The 20,574-nt window shown below is 48.5% G+C and overlaps 1 protein-coding gene across 5 annotated transcripts in view; it reads left to right on the top strand.

The window, feature by feature from the left end:
• The window catches only part of Elf4 (E74 like ETS transcription factor 4), a 51,786-nt gene extending 31,993 nt beyond the window's left edge, over positions 1-19,793 (top strand). For 3 of the 5 annotated variants that reach the window (XM_087599637.1, NM_001191735.2, NM_001434032.1), the window contains exons 2-9: positions 6,396-6,672; positions 9,595-9,766; positions 10,106-10,198; positions 11,520-11,708; positions 12,591-12,674; positions 12,759-12,951; positions 13,568-13,945; positions 15,278-19,793. In XM_087599637.1, coding sequence (XP_087455763.1) covers positions 6,601-6,672; positions 9,595-9,766; positions 10,106-10,198; positions 11,520-11,708; positions 12,591-12,674; positions 12,759-12,951; positions 13,568-13,945; positions 15,278-16,079 — 1,983 coding nt within the window. In that variant the 5' untranslated portion in view covers positions 6,396-6,600 and the 3' untranslated portion in view covers positions 16,080-19,793. Of the gene's footprint in view, positions 1-6,395; positions 6,673-9,384; positions 9,451-9,594; positions 9,767-10,105; positions 10,199-11,519; positions 11,709-12,590; positions 12,675-12,758; positions 12,952-13,567; positions 14,048-14,556; positions 14,640-15,002; positions 15,197-15,277 lie in introns of those variants that run through there. The other 2 variants (XR_015646248.1, XM_087599638.1) reach the window with 2 other exon arrangements.
• Positions 19,794-20,574: the final 781 nt, after the last annotated feature.

The raw sequence follows: 20,574 nt of genomic DNA, 5'->3' as shown, positions 1-20,574 counted from the left end.
TTTCTGAAATCCTCAAATCAGATTTTCCCTCCTGCCTCAGCTTCCCAAGTAGCAGGGACCACGGGTAGGTATGTCATTGTGCCTGGCTTTTCCGTGAATTTAGTAGTTTAATGTTTTTGGCCCCTTGGCCTTCAGTTCCCTTCTCCTCTCCACCTAGGTAAAACATTCTGAACACTTAACAAGCAGAATGGCCAAGCCCCACAGATAATAAATCAGACCAGGAAATTGAAAACTCCGTTTAGAGCCAGGTGTTATGCTCATGCCTGTAATCCTAGTACTCAGGAAGCAGAAGCAGGAGGATTGATTTGAATACGAGGCCAACCTGGACTACACAATGATACCTCGGATCAAAAATTCAAATGAAAGGGAGGGGAAAAAAGAGAAAGAAAAGAGGAAAAAAATGATAGATGTGCCTTTCAGACATACCAGGGAGGGGTTGGGGATTTAGCTCAGTAGTAGAGCACTTGCCTAGCAAGCACAAGGCCCTGGGTTCGGTCCTCAGCTCAAAAAAAAAACAAAAAAACAAAAAAAAAAAACAAAAAAAAAAAAAAACAAAGACATACCAGAGAGCTTTTGCCTGCATTAACTCATTTAGCCCTTGGCAACAGCCTCTAGGACTGGTCAGATAAGCCCATTTGATATAGGGTAGTGATCTTGCCTCTTCCAAGGCAGATCTAGGTCTTCTACCTGAAAAGTCCATGCTCTTAGTAGGGTCTGTAGGGACCTCCATTACCTGTTCTAGGCTGTAGCATTTGCAGGGACCTCCTTTGCACAAACGTTCAAGGTTGTAACTGGCATCCTTCGGACTTCAGTAGCTACCTGGACCTAGCCTTGCTCCCTCTCGGCTGTCTGTTTTCCCTTCACTGCCTCTTTTTCCCTGAGGCACTAGGGAAGAGGATGTGGTGGCCCCAGGCCCCTCCAGAGGGTGCTCAGTGTGCTTTCTCATCTGAGGAAATCGGTTCCTTTTGTCAGCCCCCTCCCTCTGCCTCTCCCCTTCCTCTCCTATATTAGGGCTTCTCTAGTGCTTTTCTTGCTACATAACCACAACCCAAAGGGTTGGGCGGGGTGACACGGGTGGGAGACAGAACACTCCACCCCACAGGGCCCCCAACCCAGGAGAGGACTTTCTTTTCAGCCAGCAACTGGAACCCTTCAGCTTCCACAGTCCTGGGGTCGGGGGGAGGTGGGGGGATCATTGTAGGACACCCCCCACGAACACCCTTACCCTTTGGGAGATCACCTGAAGTTTATGCTCTGTGTGAGCGCTTTCTAGTTTTCATACTTACTTCCTCCCTGGGTTTTCTTGTTTTTATTTTTTAATATGTCTCTCCTTCATTGGGTTTTTTATTGATTTGGTTTTTTGTTTGTTTGTTTTTGTTTTGTTTTGTTTTTCGAGACAGGGTTTCAAAAGGCACAGGGTAGCCTTAACTAGGTAACTAGGCTTTGAACTTCTGATTTTCCTATCTCAGTCTCCCCTGCGCAGGGAGAAAACGAAGCAACATGCCTGTTTTTGTTCAGCACAGAATTACAGCCTCACCTTTTTTTGTTGTTTTAGCTCTGGCCTAGAAATCACTGTATAGACTTGGCTGGCCTGGAGACCCACATACCTCTGCTGCCCAAGTGCTGGGATTAAAGGTGTGTCTCCCCATGCCCAGTTGAACCCAGCTTACATGCTAGGCAAACACTGTACCAGCTGCGTTACATCCCTAACTTTTAGTTTAGTTGGTTTTTTTTTCTTCCTTTATTTTTTTAAAGGCAAGGTCTTTCTATGTAGCCCAGGCTGGCTTTGTACTGGGGATCCTCGAGACTCAACCTTCTAAGTATTGGTGTTTAGGAACCTGGACTTTTTTTTTTTTTCAAATAAGCATAGAGAAACCCTAACCTTGCAAAACTTCGCCCCCTTCCTGATTTCATCTCCAGTGGAGGGGTCAGTGGACAGAAAGGAACGGAGGAGGAGGAGGAGCTGACAACAGCGCTGTGGCTGGAGCCACTTTACTGGGCACTTGCTCAAGAAGGAGGACTTGGTTGGCTGGTTGGGGTTCAGCCTTAACTGGGACAAAGCTCTGGGTTACCTAGTTAAGGCTACCCTGTGCCTTTTGAAACCCTGTCTCAACTCTGACCCTCTGGGTCTTAAATACAGGCTACTGGTCATGTGGTACAGCAGGCATGATCTCCACACTTAGCCAGAGGAAAGACTGTTTTGGTTGTTTTTTCTTTCTTTTCTCTCTCTCTCTCTCTCTCTCTCTCTCTCTCTCTCTCTCTCTCTCTCTTTCTTTCATAGAGGGGACAGCTGCTCTGTTCCTGGGGCAGCTTCCATTTTGTTTGTGGCTGTTGGGGGAGGGGTGGTACAGGAGTGGGAAATGACATGAAGGAAATTGTCATTTCCTTTCCAAAGAATTCCAGAAAGGTTTCATGGAGAACGAGGTATTTCAGGAGTGACAGTTGGCTCTGAGAGGATGGGGAACTGGAAGGGGAATTGTGCCGTGTGGCCCAGCTGACTATCTGGCCCCCATGTTTCTCAGTGTGTGGAAAAACGCCATGGGTGTCACCAGCAATTCGGAGAGCCATTGACTCATCTGATCAAGCCTAGATTTAAACTCACTTGGGGGGTTGGGGATTTAGCTCAGAGGTAGAGTGCTTGCCTAGCGAGCGAGCGCAAGGCCCTGGGTTCGGTCCCCAGCTCTGAAAAAAAAAAACTCACTTGGTAGAGATTGTGGACATGGTTCTCCTATCAGAGCTGCCTCTAGTAGGCGAGGCCTGGATGGGTGGGTACTGGATGCTGCTTGGTGTGTCCCAATGACAGTCCCAGGAAGGAAGGGTCTGTACCTCTGAAGGGGGCCTAGTGGCAGCTCTATGCCACCTTGGTTTGGGAACTTCAGGTTCACAGGTAGCCTGGCCTTTTTGCTCCCTCTTGTGGTACGCACTCTCGCAATGAACATCTGCATCTGCTTCCAGTGTATCGACCAGGCATCACTTCCCATCCCAGTAAGATAGACTCAGGAATGGACTTTGCTCAGAGGCATCCGTGTCCTCTGACCTCCTCTCTCTAGCAAGTGTCCAGGGGGACAAAAGGCCACTGAAGCTGTGGCCTAGCCAGAGGGCTTTGAGAGGACCCTGGAGAGAAGAACCTTCTGTGTCCTTCTCGCCTACCTCCCATAGGGTGTGCCTTCTGTGGTGGTGGCTTCTTTGGTTTCAAGTTCCTGGGAGAGGGAGGGAGGTTATTTTGAGGGACTGGAGGAGAGCAAGTGAACATGCAAATGAGCCTTTCTCCACCTCTCACTTTCAAATCCTCAAACTTTTGAAGGGGGAGGGGGAAAATTCTGGACTGAAAAGTTCCACAGTAGGTTTAAGCCTTACCAAGAGAGTACGGCAGCCACATCCCTGCCTCTCCACTCCTTTGCTTTAGCTTCAGGCAGAACAGATCACTGGAGATCACTGGAGCTAGATGGAGCTTAGATACTGAACATGGGGGCACATAGAAGAACACTACTGGAATTACCACTCTCATTTATAACTCCTTTCTGCTTTCGATGCTGATGGCTAAAGGCTCAGTACTATCCAACACAGAAATCGGGGGACAGTGGGGGGCTTCCTTACCATCCAGTTCCTTAGCAGAGTGGACCTAGGATAAGGGATCACTCACCTGAGGACCCATAATTCTCATACCTGTGTTGGAGTTGCCTTTTTCCCCTGGGGAGCACACAGTCAAACATCCTTGTTGGTCAGCAGAGCCTGGCCTGCCCAGCCCTGCCCCCATCGTCTCTACAGCTCTTGAACCAAGGAAGCTCAGTCTGCCTGCCCTAAAGGAGCAGAAGGAGGAACCTATGACTGGGTTTGTGGCTCTGCAAGCTGGCCAGATCAGGGTAGCCCTTTGACACACAGAGGTTCTCACGAACATGTCCCCACACTTGGCACACATGTACACACCCTGAATATGCATATATGCTTGCGGTATGTTTGCACACTCAACAGCAGACAGATAGTGCACCTATGTAACTGGCAATGTAAGGAATAATATCAATGGCCCCTCTGAGTTTGCACATTTCCCCTCACTTGCAGTCAGTGTATATTTAGCTATATACTGCTCAAAAAATATATCAGATGCCTATAGATCAGTATCATTCATTCATTCATTCATTCGTTCCTTTCTTTCTTCTTTTTTAAAGTTTATTTTGCTTAGTTTGTTTTGGTGTGTGTGTATGTGTCTGAGGGACTGTGTTCATGTGGGTGCACATATGTACGGATGCAAGTGCACATGCCTGTATAACATGACTCTGGAGATCCAGAGGTCGACCTCTCAGGAATTGTCCACCTTAGTGTTTGTTTGAGAGAGGGTCCCTTGTTACCCCGAAGCTCACAGACTAGGCCAGCTAACCAGCAGATCGCACAGATCTGCCGGACACACTGCCCCAGCCCTGGGACTAATAAGTATGCTTTGTTGTGCCTGGCTTTCGTTTTTTAACGTGGTTTTTAGGCATTGAACTCAGATGCTCATGTTTTCATGGAAAGTACTTTAAAGTCTGAGCTGTCTCCATAAACCAGGTCTTTAATAGTCCAAGCTAACCTCTACACCACAGTGATCTGTCCACCCCAACTCTCAAATACTGGGATTACAGGCATGAACCACCACGCCCATTGCTGCTCCTTTTTTCTTGCATTCATTCCATAAACCAAGCACAAGGCAAGGTGTCAATGTCTTATCAATGGTCCACCATCATCCATGTCAAGGAAGCCGGTGTCTGACAGGGGAGGTCAGGAAGATGCATAGAGATTTCCTAAACAAATAGTATTAGCAGAACTTTTGAAAATGAAACACTGGCTCAGGAAGAGAAAGCAAGAACGGAAGGGCCCCAGTGAATGACCTGAGGCAGGAGCAGATGCAGACGGTTGACCCTTGGACCTAGTGGGTTTAGATGAAAGTGATCACCTTTCAAATGATTAGTATGAGAATCTTTCCCAAGGGCAGACGCACTGGCTGGTGGGAGGAACTAGGGAAATGCTGGCCTAAAGGACACTTAGGCTAGGGGAGCCAGACGCAAATGGTCTGGCAAGATTTTGCAGGCCTTAGAGGGTAGAGTCACATGCAGGTTTGGGTGGGGCAAGAGGAAAAGATAGAACCAGAACAGAGCCGTTATCACCGCCCCTCACTCCCCGACCTCTACAGTTTCCCTAGCGATGGACCGAACAGAGCTCTCTCTTCCATCCAAAGCGAAATTCAACTCTGATGGGTAAAGCTGAGCCTAACAACTTCTCCAGGCTGTTTGATGGAGTAGGTGGAAAGGTATGGGGGTGGAGACTGGGAGGGGCTAACCCTGTGGGCTAACGGAAAGGAAGTGGGAGAGGCTTGGGTGTCTCCAGTGGAGAAGAGCAGTCATCAGAGAGGTCACTTGTGGCACCCTTCTTTTACCCCTCTTTGCCTCCCATCTGGAGTTCCTGGTTTATTTATAAGGGTTTGCCATCTTGCCACTACGAAATGTCAAGGCATTTCGGTGTGGGCTCTTGGGAGTAGCCTGGGTTCTCTCCTGGCTCTGGTAGTGGAATCAGCCTGTTTGTAGTTATGCACACATTGAAAACACATAACGCGTTCGGGAGCCTGAAGGGCAAAAGATCTGTTACCTGGACAAGTGCAATGGGTTCCAGGTGGAAAGGGCAGAGAAGGCTGTCAGAGGGGGTCTGAGGACCAGGGCTTTGGGAGTTGGCCCCAGGTGTGATCATGTTAGAAAAACCCTGGGCCTCTGGTAATGGAGGAGTAGATACAGGGGAAACAACAGGCAGTTGCAATGCCTTGCTAGCTTAGGAGGCACCGGGGAGAAGACTCATGTGGGCTTCGGCAGACTGAGATTTCCTGGAAAATGGCGGATGAGCTAGCCATAGAAGATGAGGAAGGTTCTGCTGGCCCCTCCCCCAGCCAGGGCTCTCCTCACAAGTTCCCAGGGTGATAGCTCAGTCTTGAAACTGAAAGCAAAGCTAAGCCAAGAACACGAACCCACAGGCAGCACAGTGCAGAGGCCACCCTGTGGTGGGCAGTGGGGGTAGGCTTGCTAATGAGCATGCAAGGCATATGAGCTACCAGCCCTGACACCCCTCCCCGCAACCCCAAGTGAGACATTTCCTCTGCCGACTGCTTCTTCAGTCAGCTGGTCCTCACTTCTAAGGTAAACGGAACCCATGAACACCCTGTGTCCCCTCTAACACATACCTCCCGTGAATCTTTCTCAAGCTAGCATAGTTAGAGAGTTTTCCTCCTACTGCCCCATGTCAGGCCCAGTCTCTTTCTACTATCTCTGTGCTGGAAGTCTATCTAGGCACAACGGAGCCTCTCGGCTTCAGCAGCTGACTTGGCCACGGAGCTCCAGGCAGTTGGCTTACTGTCTCCATCTCTCTGTTCTCTGTAGGTTGCTCTTGTGGTTGGCCTAGCCCAGCATGCAGCCTTGAGCCTGGCATAGGCCACACCCACTCCAACTCTGGATATCCTCCCCGGAGGCTCAGAGAAGGCACTAGATTGATCCTAAGGTGCCCGAATAACAGCTGTTCAACAAGGAACCACCACAGCTCCAGGGAGCCGGGGGAGTCTTCTTGTCAGCTCTGGCGGAAGCCACTATGGCTATTGCCCTGCAGCCCAGCGATCTGGTCTTTGAGTTCGCAAGCAACGGGATGGATGATATCCACCAGGTATGGCCTCTGGGAATAAAACAGTCAGTCAGTAGGGGCAATTAGGGGGACATAGACATAAAAACAGCCAGCCTGTGAGTCCAGGGTGGGGTTGACAGATAACTAGTCAGCAAACACCTATCAGGCACCATCTACTCCTAGGAGTCACAGGATGGTCACTTAGAGCTGGTTGGCTACATGCCATTTTAACACATGTAGTCACTGGGCTAGCCAAGCAGTTATTAAGCAAAGCAGCTGGGCTGAGTGTCAACTGGCAAGTGGAACTAAACGGACCATTGCATACAACTGAACATCATGTAGGATGTCTGCTACTTCCCTTCAGCCCCGGTGTCACAGTAAGACACTGGGACAACTACACAGCCAAGAGGGCACTGGCAGCTGGACTTGGAACATGGAATGGCATCTTCAGACTCATGGCTCTAGACCAGTTGAGGGGCTTGCCCATCAATGTCTTCTCAGCCGAAGGATTCAGGACATGCCAGGACATGCCAGGAATGGGGGATGTTGGAAAATAGGCTAGGATCAGATCCTGGTACTCTGGTCACTTTTGCTATATCCCCTGTGTTGCACTGAAGCCAGGAGGATGCATTTCCGGTGCTGGTAAGTGTTCCACAGCTTCCCACTCTACTTCCCACAAAGGAGAAAGACCGGGCAGCCAAGTGTGGAAGATGGAAAGGGAGAATAGAAATTTTAAAACCTGGGTTTTAATCTCAGTTGGGGCACAATGTCACCTAGCCAAGTCTTTCCCCCTAACCTATCTGGCTGCTATCTCCCAAAGCTTGTCCAAGAGAAGAAGATCCAGCTGAACATTTCCAAAACCTCGGAGGAAATCAGATTATCTATGGGAGGGTAGAAAACATTCTTACCGGTCCTGCCAAAGGCTGCCCTCTAGTGAGCATTGAACGCATTGCACTTTCTGGCTTGCCGATTCTTGGACAAAATAAATCTGCTTGGTTGTCTGTTCTGGGGGCATATAGCCTCACAGAAGGCATCAGAGAAGAAGGGAGGAAAGGGTGAACCTTACCTTGATTCTCAGTGCTAGTTTGTCATCTTCCACTGTTCCCAGTCTTCCACAGCCATCCCCACACCCCTCAGCATCTCTGCACTCTCAGTGCACAGTTTCTCCTCTGATCCAAAGACATCCCAAGCCAAGGCGGCCCACAGTTTCCCTGACTTCTGCCATTTGTCTCTAACACCCCTGGTCTTATTCCCTTCCCAGTGACTTAGGAGAAAGAAGGGTGGGTAACTCCTATCCTTTCAGAGTATCTGTTCTCACCTCCTTCAAGATCTCTCTCTCTCTCTCTCTCTCTCTCTCTCTCTCTCTCTCTCTATATATATATATATATATATATATATATATATATATATTCTCCTACCCTTTCTCCACTTTCCTTTCTGTTTTCTTCTATGCTTTTCTGTCTCTCTTTCCCTTTATCCTCATATCCTCATATTCTTTTCTCCCCTCTCTCTCCCTCCTTTCACGGATAAAACCCCTAAGGTGTCCCTAGCCCTAAAAGTCCGCCTTCTCTTACTTCTGCCTTCCTACTTCAGAATCCCAGCTTATTGTCTTCCCCACAGAACACTCTCCAACCCACACTCTCCCTCTCAGCTGCTTCTCCCTCCCCATAGAAAACAGTCTTTGCTGTTAAACGTCACAAATATAAAAGAACTGATAAGTCATAGATAGATAGATGATACGTAGATAGATGGCTAGACAGACAGACAGATGGATGGATGAGAAAGGATGACGAGTGTGTTCTGGCTAAGTAGGAAAACGTGGGACTTAAAAGATGGCTCAGCAGTTGAGAGCACTTCTTGCTCTTATAGAAGACCGAGGTTAAATTCCCAGCACCCACATCTCACAGGTTATAACTGCAGCTTCAAGCAACCCTCTTCTGAATTCTGATACACACACACACACACACACACACACACACACACACACACACACACACACATCGTGCCCATACATACATGTAGGCAAATCCCTGACATTTTACAAAGAAACAAAACATTTGTTTCCCAGAAGCTCCAGATACCTAATAATAACTTATTCTATGGCAGGTCCTGTTGTGAATGTGTTATGCTTACTGATCTGTTTAGACAATCTATGGGATCCATGATATGAATAACCCTGGTTTTATGACTAAGGAAACTGATGCACAGAAAGGTTGGGAAACTTTCCTAAGGTCACTGTGTGAGGAAATAGCAAAGATGAGTTTAAAATCCAGGCATTTCTACATCAGTCAGTGCAATTCAATCACATTTTATGGAATGCTAGAATGTTCTGTTTTGTCTAGTGCAATGTAGGGCCACTAGTCACATGTAGCTTCAGAGAGTCCTTGCAAAATGGAGCCCCTCACCCTTGCCATCAATCAACCCCTTCCCATTAGTGACTCTTGTCTTAGATTCAGCTCTAACATTAGACCATGGACTAATCCAACAAATAAAAAATGTTTGCCCAGGTTGGGGTTATAGGTCAGTGGTGGGGTATGTGATTAGCGTGTACAAGGCCTTGAGTTCCATCCCTAGTGCTGCATATACATAAAACAAGTTGGCTGCATGAAAGTCCTGCCAAGCTAAGCCATCTCTGTTAATCAAGGTCCCACTTGAAGCATCACCTGGGGTGGAGGAGGGGGACTGGCAAGATGCCTTGGCAATTAAAGGTGCCCACTGCGAAGCCTAATGACCCGAGTTCCATCCCCAGGACTCACATGACTGAAGAAGAAAACCAACTCTAGCAAGTTGTCCTCTCACCACCAGCACACACATGCTGTGGTATGCGCCACCTCAAAAATGACTAAGATTTTTAAAATGTAATTTAAAAAAAAGCATCACCTACTGAGGTTGGCCATGCCATCTGGTACGGTGGGCTTCTCAGAACTAGGTGAGTTCTGACCCCGATCTCTTTCTTCTCCGTAGCTGGAAGACCCTTCAGTGTTCCCAGCTGTGATCGTGGAACAGGTCCCCTATCCTGAATTAGTACATCTGTACTCAGGACTGGATCTGGATGAAGTCCACAGTGGCATCATAAGGGACAGGACCTTGTGCATGACACAGGATCAGATCTTAGAAGGCAGTATTTTGCTGACAGGTCTGTTCTTTTTCTGGGTGGGTAAGGTGTGTATGGCAGAGAAGGGACATCAGCCTTCAGGGACCAGCAGCTGCTCACTGTGGCTGCTAGTAACCCCACATAATGATCAGAGCTTCCCACAAAAGAGGAGGGAATCATCTTAATCCATTCATAAACTCCTCAGACAGGGTAGCACACAGAATGGAAACCAGTTTGAGGAGGGGGTTGGGTGGGAGGATCTCTGAGGTCTGCCTAGCTGTACCATAGACCATCTCCCCTTGGGTTGGCCCATCTTGTTAACTATTCTTAAGCCTGATGAAACTCTCCCTTCTCTTCCCCCTTCATGGAACCTGGAACCAGATGACAATGTGTCCACCTCAAATAACTCGTCATCTACTGAAGTCCTATTCAATGTGGCAACTCCCAGTGATGTCCTGGATGAGAAGCAGATCTGTAAGTTTGAACTTGAGTACCTGAATTCAAGGTCCGCATTGCACTGGATTCTCGGGCACATGTGCACTGGGTCTCAGTCCTCACATCCTTCAGTGGACGAGTGAAAAAACGCAAGCCTGGACTGACAGCAGAGGGTCAAAAAAGCACCACGGACCAGGAAAGTTTTACTGTTACTTCACCAATTTTTAAAGAGTGACAAATTGGCATACAACAAAATGGGTCACTGTAGTCACCTTGAAGGGTACAACTTAGCTCACCAGCAGTAAGGGGCTTCACATTGTTGAGAAGCTACCTCTGCCATCTTGAGCCCCTTCCATTTGATAAAACTGGATGAATAACCCATTTCCTGTTCTTTTAAGCTATTTTTTATTACATTCTAAATTGTGTTTCCTGTGTACGTGTGTGGGTGTGCACACAGCATACCATAAATGTGGAGGTCCGAGGGCAACGTTTGTGAGTTCATTCTCTCCTCCCACCATGTGGATCCTGGGGATCAAAAGCGGGTCATAAGCCTTGGCAGCAGATGCCTTACACGTAGAACCATCTCAAAGCCCCTGTTGCCTGTTCTTTTTTTTTTTTTTTGGTTCTTTTTTTCGGAGCTGGGGACCGAACCCAGGGCCTTGCGCTTCCTAGGCAAACGCTCTACCACTGAGCTAAATCCCCAACCCCATGTTGCCTGTTCTTGAAGGCCACATTCAAAGAGTCCACCATGGCCCCAAGCTCCTTAGAAGACCCCCAAGGTAGCTCCTCTCAGTTCCTTCCCCAGACAGTCCCCCAATCAGTTACCCTTACCCAAGAGGGTACTATGGCATATTAAAGAAAAAAAAAGTCTCTGAGGCTAAAAGAAATGTCTCCCCTTGCCTCTCACTAATATTCAACAAATATTGACCGAGTGCCAACAATGTAGCACTGTTGCTGTGTGACCATTTTTCAGTGTCTTATCAGGAAAGCAGAGGAATTGGGATTAATGATTTCTGGAGTCCTTTTGAGTTGTCAGATGGCGCGAATGACTAAATCATTCCCGTCCTTTATCCGAATTCAGCCTGGCCCTTCCCGACTACCAGCAGTGGGTGATAAATGTAGCCATTGTGGTTAGGACTGATCACGCTTCTAGCTCTGCAGATGTTTCCTCCCCTCGTGGGACAAGACCCCTGAGGCAGCTATAGATGTATCCTGTGTGTATGGCTTTTGAGAATGGCATCCCCACCCTCCCCCCATTCTACTCGGAGCTTCCATTTTACTGGAAGCTCACCACACTACAGAGAAGAGGATGGCTATCCTTGCCCTTGGCTCTGCTCACCACAGGCCTTTCTTCTTGCAGTCAGCACACCGGAAGTGCTTCCAGACTCCAACTCTGTTCAGGCCATCAATCTGCCCAACTTCCTGCTTTCCACCCCTGAACCTGATGACCCAAAGAAGACAAGTGATGCTGGTGACCAGAAGGAGTATTCTCTGGAGGAGGTTTCCAGAGAGGAAAATCTTAGGAAGATTGGGAAGTCACGGAAGAGAAGTAAGGACAAGGGAGACTATACGTGCATCTTCGTTATGGGGAGCCTTGGGGGTCTGGGAGGCCCTAAGGACTGAGTGGCTTGAGGCTTGCAGATACATTAAGAGAATAAATCTAGGGGTTGGGGATTTAGCTCAGTGGTTAGAGCGCTTGCCTAGGAAGCGCAAGGCCCTGGGTTCGATCCCCAGCTCCGAAAAAAAGAACCAAAAAAAAAAAAAAAAGAGAATAAATCTTTGGTCCACAGGGATGGACTAAAGGTCCGTCTTCTGTATGCCTTGGCTTCATTAGGTATTCTTCCCAAAGCCAGCCTTTCATGCTGCTTCTTTCTATACAAGGGATTCATAAACTCTTCTAGAAATGCCAGTATTCCCAATTGGTTGGATCCTAGGGTAGGTGTTGGGACACCAGGCCTAGACTCCTGGCTAGTTCCTGGACTTTGGGGGCCTTCCCTTATAAAAAATGAGTCATGCTGTATGCTTATCTAGCTTCGATTGCGCTTATGAAAAAGGCCATCTATGCAAGGACTTTGGACTTTCCCAAGCCCCTGTGTTATTGATTTACTTCGGAGATGGTTGCTTGATGCTACCTCACCAGTATGCCTTCTCATATCTCTATAGCACGCTGACCTGGTCCACAGCAACACCTTAGGCTGTCTCCCATTTCAAAAGTTAGGTCAGGAATTTCTGGTCTAGCTGCTCTTCTGAACTTTGGAATCTAAAGGTCCCTCATTTGCAAATGTCGAATCTCCTCATGGGGTAGCCTTGATGTGGTGTACCTACTTCCAGGCTGTTGCTGTGGGGAGGAATTGGACCCCCAGCTTTAGTGATCTGGTTTGCCTGGGTAACTTGGACCTCAGCTTTCTGCTTACCTGCCTTCTCTTCACAGACCGAAAGACAAAGAACAACCGAAGTACCTCACCTGTCACTGACCCCAGCGTGCCCATCCGGAAGAAATCCAAGGATGGCAAAGGTATAGCTGGTCTCAGGTGAGGTGGGCAGGGTGGCACTTCATTTCAAAAGCCTAAGCGACCCCTTACTGCCTCTCCCTCTTCAGGCAGCACCATTTATCTGTGGGAGTTCCTCCTGGCTCTTCTGCAAGATAGAAACACCTGCCCCAAATACATCAAGTGGACGCAGCGAGAGAAAGGCATCTTCAAGTTGGTGGACTCCAAAGCTGTGTCCAAGCTGTGGGGCAAGCAGAAAAACAAACCTGATATGAACTATGAGACTATGGGGCGGGCCCTAAGGTAGGAGCTGCTGGGACACAAAATGTCTCCTGTGAGGGATCCCTAAGATCTTCCTGTGCCACAAGGAGGCTTTCCCACTTGAAAGATCTGATCAGTCCCTCTAGGAAGTGGATCTAACACTTTTCCCTTCTTTTGCAAGTTCTCTTCCACATCTCTGTATTGAAGGGGACTTTAGCTCCATAGACACCTGAAATTTTTTCTACAGGGGCCTTTTGTCATATTTTTGGAAGCCAGAGGATGGCTATGAGTGTTTTCCCAGAGATGCATCCTCAGGCCAGAGAATTGTTGGACCTCTACCATCTGTCCCTGCATCCTTTTTTCACTCTTTACCCACTCACTGCCCTCAGCCCCAAAGCAGGATGGGGGTTGACATTGAAGACCCCTTTTTGTACATCTGTTAGACTATAGAAACTTTTAAAATGTCATAAATGGCCCTTTGTGTCCAAGAGTTGACTATACTTTCCCACCCCACCCCGGCTCCTGGACTGTCCCTGTCCAGCCCACCTGAGTCCCATGGTTGCCCAACTTTAGAGAGTAGCATGATGGACAGATGGAAAGACAGGAGCTGCTTACTCTATCTCTGGTATACTCACCAGTCCCCTTCTCGTTCCTTCAGATATTACTATCAGAGAGGAATCCTGGCCAAAGTGGAAGGGCAGAGGCTGGTATACCAGTTCAAGGAGATGCCTAAGGACTTGGTGGTGATTGACGATGAGGAGGAGAGTACTGAAACACCAGAAGACTCTTCCCAGGCCTCTACTTCCTCCACACCCTCTACCAGTACCACCCGGAGACCCAGCTCCAGGGTTGTAACCAGAGCCTCCCCCGAGGACAAGGATAGTCCTTCCTGGGAGAAGCCAAAGGTTGAACACACTGGTCTCCAGCCCTCTGCAAGCCTGGAGTTAGGATTATCTGTGGATGAGGAGGTCCCGACTACCTCCACCATGATTGTCAGTCCACTACAGAGCCAGGCCAAGCCCGCCAAAACTGTGAGGTAAGGGCATCCTAGTAATCGGAGTCTTCCTTTAGTCGCTCCTGTTGATTGTAGGGGGTCAGTTGTCAGGTTCCTGTGAAGCTCTCCTGTGTTTCCAGTTTTGTGGGATCTTCACAGAACTCCTAAGAACCAAGCAGGTCACTTTTTTTTTTTTGGTTCTTTTTTTCGGAGCTGGGGACCGAACCCAGGGCCTTGCGCTTCCTAGGCAAGCGCTCTACCACTGAGCTAAATCCCCAACCCCAGGTCACTTGTTGATTAAGAGGAAAGATTGAGCTGGAGAGGTGGCTCAGTGGTTAAAGAGCATGACTTGCCCTTGCAGAAGACCCAAGTTTGGTTCCCAGCACATAAATTGAGCAGCTCACAACCACCTGTAACTCTAGCTCCAGAGGATCTGGAACCCTCTTCTAGCTACCAGCAGACATGTCACAAACACACACACTGAACACACTCACACACACACACACACACACACACACAAATAAATAAAAAATAAAGTATCAAAATAAAATCTGAAAAAAGTGGAATTAAAAAATGAATCTCAGGGGTTGGGGATTTAGCTCAGTGGTAGAGTGCTTGCCTAGCAAGCGCAAGGCCCTGGGTTCAGTCCCCAGCTCCGAAAAAAAAAAGAAAAAAAATGAATCTCTTCTAAAAAGAGAATTGTGACTCGCCTGAGGTCACATACCAGAATAAGTCAGCACTTCACTTGGCAGGGGTGGGGGCATCTGCTGCAAGATATGGCTGTTTGTCCCTATGGCACTGCAGCATGACCTCAGGAACCATCTGGGGCTTCTACATCTGGGCTTGTGCCACTAAGTCCCTTTCACTTCACAACAGAGTACATATGTTCCAGATACAACATTGCCTTCCAAGCCTCTTGGGAAGCACTCTCTACTCTCTGATGCTAAGAGACCTGCAGTTTTCTCTGAATAGATTGGGTTTGGGGTCATGTCGGCACACTCTACTACATTGGGTTGGGTCACAGGGACACTCTTCAGAGGAAGGGTCAAAGAATGGTGAGAAACATGAGCTCCAGGCTTCCCAAGATCTGCATGCAAAGTCCCCACTCCTGTCTTTGCTAATTCTGTGGGCCCTGGGCCATGTGCCTCAGTTTCCTCAAAGTGTACAATCCGATGATTCTTACTCAGTTCATGGGCAGTTTTGAAGCTTGAACTGTGTCAGTCTTCTAGAATAATCTCTGACCTGTAAAAATTTATACATAATAGTTAGAGCAATAAAGATACAGCAAAGCTACAAGTCCATTCTCTTATGCCCTTCTTCCTAGCTAGTTAGGCTGCCTCCTGCCTTAACCAGCTGTCTTCTGTCTCTTCTCAGTACTTCAGCGCCCAGTAACATCCACCTAGGAGTAGCCCCAGTGGGGCCCGGCTCCACGGTTACCCTGCAGACCATCCCACTGACTACGGTGCTGACCAATGGGCCTCCTGCCGGTACTACTGCTCCTGCTCAGCTCGTTCTTCAGAGTGTCCCACAGGTGTCAACGTTCAAGGACACCCTCACTTTGCAGACTTCCTTTCCCCTGAATGCCAGTTTGCAAGAGAACCAGGTGGCAACCCAAGGGACCCCATTGATCCTCAGTGGTCTCCCCCAACTTCTGGCCGGGGCCAACCATCAGAGCAACCCGGTAACATCCCAGGTCATAGGTGCTGGGTCAGCAGGACCCAGCTCTCAGCCCCCTGGGACTGTCATTGCTGCCTTTATCAGGACTTCTAATGGCACTTCAGTGCCTGTGGTTAAGGAGGGGCCCTTGAGGTCCTCTTCATATGTGCAGGGTGTGGTAACTGGGGCCCCAGTGGAGGGGCTGTTGGTCCCTGAAGAGACCCTAAGAGAGCTCCTGAGAGATCAGGCTCATCTTCAGCCACTTCAGAGTCAGGCGCTCTCAAGAGGTTCCCATAACCTGAGCCTTGTGGGGAACCAGACTTTATCTCCCCCTAGCCACCCCACTGTTGGGCTAACTCCGGTGGCTGAACTTGAGCTCTCATCCAGCTCAGGGTCCCTGTTGGTAACTGAGCCTAATATGACCACATCTGGGAGCCTGCTGACCAGATCCCCCACCCAGGCCCCTTTCTCCCCATTCAATCCCACTTCCCTCATTAAGATGGAGCCCCATGACATATAAACAAAGGGATCAAAAGTATGACCCTCCGGGGCAAAATTGTGAAACATTTTCGTGTGGACTTAAGTAGAGTACCCGCCCTTACATCTAGTGCGGTGAGAGAAAATTTGATTCCAAGTTCCCTAGACCTATCTGGCGTCGTTATGACCAAAGTACGCCCAGCTCAAGCATCGCTGGCATCAGACATGGCCTTCAAGAGCACTAGGGAGTGGATAGGCTCTTGAAAGGATAATGAGATGACTTGGTGATGGAGGGACATCCACAAGCCAGGAAGCCGCTTGTGGTCAGAGCTGGTCAGCTTCCCAAGAAGAGTTAAGTCTGGTCATACTTCGCTATCTATATTCCTTACACAGGGAACTTACCATCCGATATGTGAATATCTTCTTCGTATGCATTTGTGTGCACTTGTGGTTCTGTATCTTCATTTCTTTGGGGAGGATGGGATTTAGATGTCAGGTCTTTTCTTCGTGTGTGTGTGTGTGTGTGTGTGTGTGTGTGTGTGTGTGTGTGTGTGTGTGTGTTTCCGTCCATTCCTAGGTCAGCCACAGAGATGAGGCATTTTTAAGAGAAAGCACTCTAACTTTTTTTTTTTGCAAGCAACAATGGCATTCTGAGACTGGAAAGTACTGGTTGAATGAATGTCCCCCTCCCAGTCTAAAGAGATGTCACAGAGCCGGAACAGGTCTTGGTAGGAGAGCTTCAATGGGTGCACATGCTGAGAGGACATTGCTAAGGGACAAGAGTCCACTTACGTTAAAACCATAGTGGGAGGGAAAAGGAGCACACTTAGCCCTGGGAGCACTTGCTTGTCAGATTTACCTTGCTATCAAGGTGCAACTTCAGTACTTTGCTGAAAGTTGTGGGGCAAAGCACTTAACTATAGTCAGCCCCAGTTATAAAGTCCCTAGCAGGACCTAAGTGGATAGAATGTCTGTCCAGGGCTTTTGGCTGTTTGGATAAAATCAGCCCTGTGCTTGACAAGAATAGCCCTATTTTGACCCAGTGTTCTTTGTTCCCTAGCTTGGGTTCCCTCTTCGTTCTGTTTGTCCTGAGAAGTTTCACCTGTCATCAATTGCTGAGGCTAGTGGGGTGGTAGCCCGGCTCCAGCCATACAGTCTCGCTCTCTCTCCCATCCTCACCCTCTCCCAGTGGCTCTGAAAGACTTTAGGAGGACTGTTGGTTTTCATCTCCAGCCGTCACACACAGCCCAACTCTTGCTTCACTAAGGAGACAGGAGCAAGAACACATGAGTTCCTACATCCCCTGTTAGCAACTGACCCTGCGCCTCTTTCCCCTTTCTAGAAAGAGTTCTTCTGGTCTCTCTTAGTCTCTCAGCGAAGGGTCTCCATTTCCCTTCCTTGAATCTACTTGCCTCTCTCCTACCAGGTTTAGGGGCAATGTGTAGAGATGCCAGGCCCAGGAGCAAGTCTGGTGAATTCGGTTAATGTGAATCAGTATCCAGGACCTTTGCTATGTCCTCTGTGCCAAAGCACCCACTTGACCTAACTACCTCCCTGGCTGGCCATTGTTCTCCCCTACTGTTCTCTCTCCTTCCCTGGGGGGAAGGGACCATCTGTGGCTATGCAGGTGCATTTGCCACATTCCCAGCAATTGACACTGAAATGTCTGTTATAATAAAATCGGCTTAGGATGACAATCTCTTGATGGATGGAAGGAAACATCTCCAGAAAAGGTCACCATTGTTGCTGTTAGTGTTGATGTTCTTGTTGTATTTGGGTTTTAGTTTTTGGGTTTTGAACTTGCTCTGTTGGTGAAGATGACCTTGAACTTCCAGTTGTCTTGCCCACCCCACCCCCTTGTTGTCACTTATGTTATCACGGTGTGTTTCTATCGACCAAACCCATGACTTCATGCAGGCTTGACGAGTACCCTTACTCTTCCAAGCTCAACCAGTTTTAGTGAGCACAAAGGGACAGCATGAGTTGGGGTGGCCCTGCATCAACCTGGGACCTGAATTCTGCATACACATCCTAACTCCAAGGAAATCCATTCTCCTAAGGCTGTCAACACTCTCATAGTCAAATCATCTTCTCCATGGTTGTCTGGCCTTGTCATCCCACACGTGCTGAGCCCTTCTACACCACTGTGCTTTTAGTTTCTGTGTGGGTTCCTCCTCATCTCTTTGTGTGTGGGTGTTCTCCAGGTGTCCCACTCTTGTCACCGGCCAGTTCTTTAAGGTAAGGTCAATCCAGAACTTGCTTCTCTTAAATCCCTGGCGCATGGCTCTGGTGATCTGCTTCTGTTAATGATGCCACCATTTTCCTGACCTTCTTCTATACTGGAAATCTCAGAGCTGTCTGGTGTGCTATATGTACTTGATCCTGCCCCTTACCCTCATCTCCTGATAGCTGGCCTGTCTTCATCCCCTGAGCCTCCAGCCTAGCTCTTACTCCTAGCTTCCGCCTTCCCAGTATATGTCAGCGCCCTGTTCAATGTGACTCCTTAGCCCTTCACATCTGGCAGGCTACTCGGCCTTCCTCAATAAAAAGCCTTCAGTGAGTCCTGGCTTGAGGATTGGGCCAATACTTAAAATGCTCACCACCACCCCCAGGCTCTTGTAGGGGGCCTAGGGCTAGCATTAACCCTTTAGTTCCTGAATCGTGACAGGGTCCAAGGAATTGGGGAGCACTTGGAGAGCTATGGGTAGTAATTCTCGAAAGATTTGAAGTTTGATATCAATCCCACCAGGGAAAAGAGCTCCAAGTTGGTGGCACTTCACTATTAGGTTCTCTGATATTCCCCATGCCATGCCACGTCCTCCAAAAGGGTTCCGTTTAACCAATATGTTCTATCTTCTTCCTAACAACGAAAAATTGTGTCTCAAGATGGGATTCGGTGGGAACAGTCAGTTCCTAACTTTTAATTCTTAAACTTGTAACTGCCACTTGATGGACAGGTGATTAGAAACAGCCTGTGATAGCTCTATTGTAATCACAAACTGCTACTTAGACCTTAAGTTCAGATCTGTACCTTTAATGTCCCATGTGTGTTACTTCCTGGGGGGTGGGCACCACCGCGCCACCCACAAAACTGGGCATACCTATGAAGCAGGTGAGCATCAATGACAGGTTACTGATTGATCTGATGAGAGCTGGGTATCAAACTCTGAGGTAGCTGACCTCTGTCCTCCTCTCTCCTCAGGCAGTTACTCCAGGTGCTTCACTGCCCAGGGCCTGCCATTCATGGCTCAGTGCCCCCATGGTACCACCTCACCCCGTCTTAACATCCAAGATTTGTATTACTTTCAATATCCTCTGATCCTAAAGACACCTTCCTATTCAATTTCTTCCCTACACAGTGTTAAACGAGCTAACTGGTTAACTAACCCTTGCTGACAAGCGTTATGGACGAGGCTTACAGGAGAACCTCAGGAGACGGAGTTACTTTAACCAGAGTCAGGCAGCAGCAATCCCCCTGCTTTTGTGATGGCATAATGGAGTCAGGAGTCAAGTGGTGGTCCTCACCTCCCAGTGGCTAATATGTGATTCCCTCCTGGCTCCCACAGCACTTTGTATATACCTCTCATTGTAGCACATGTATGTAGTTCTTTGATTGTGTTCATGTATGTCCCCCTCCAATAGACTGTGAGCTCCTCAAGGCCAGGAGCTGTGTGCTAGTCAGTGATGTATCCCCAGCACCTAGCCACAGTGCCTGATACACAGTAGGTGCTCAATAAATGTTTATTGAAAGGCTGAATGAGTTCAGATTCCAATTGTGGGACCTTCTGCCCTACATGGGAGCAGGAAGAGGATAAGCAGGTCGTTGCATGCTCAGGAGTTAATCATGGTGGTTTTGTTATTTTGGTGTCTTTTGGGTTTTTTTGTTTTGTTTTGTTTTGTTTTTGGTCGTGGTGAGGACAATCTCATGGTTGACTATGTGACCAAGCATGACCTCCCCAATTCTGAGGTTACAGACATTCATTGTCACCCCCAACCCCCACACCTTATTTGATGCTGTATGCCAAATTACCAACTGAGCTACATCCCCAGCCCTTACCACAGCATTTCGACCCATCATAAGATTTCATGCAGTTACTCCCTTTACCCACGTGTTTATCTACCATTGGGTTCACCAGGAGCTTAGAGCTGCTTTCACCTATGCTGTGCTGACAGGCGACTCCCAAACAACTGCCACTGCCTCCCTTCTAGAGGCTTCAGCACTATTTCCTCATCCCTTGGTGGGACTGAGGTAGAAATGTCACCCCCTCGGGGTCACATGCTTGCTGACTATACTTAGAAAGGCAGTTAGTTACCTAGGGTTTTGGAGGCTCTGGACCAGGGTCAGCAAACTCTTTGGGCTCCCAGTTGCAGCAGCCTCCAAGCGCGTCTGCCCTGCGCCAGGTATGGAAGCCAACATCCAGCAGGTGGCGCTGTGGAGCTGGCGATGGTGGACCAGCCAGGCGTAGCCCGGGAGGGAGGGGCGGCCAGGGCGTGGCTCATTACTCCCCCGAGCGGACTAATCGGGCGTGCCCCTGTCC

Source organism: Rattus norvegicus, chromosome X, assembly GCF_021556685.1.
Source record: "Rattus norvegicus strain SHRSP/BbbUtx chromosome X, alternate assembly SHRSP_T2T, whole genome shotgun sequence".
In the NCBI taxonomy this organism is placed as follows: domain Eukaryota; kingdom Metazoa; phylum Chordata; class Mammalia; order Rodentia; family Muridae; genus Rattus; species Rattus norvegicus.
The sequence above is the reverse complement of the archived record's forward strand: the minus strand, read 5'-3'. Positions and strand labels throughout refer to the sequence as shown.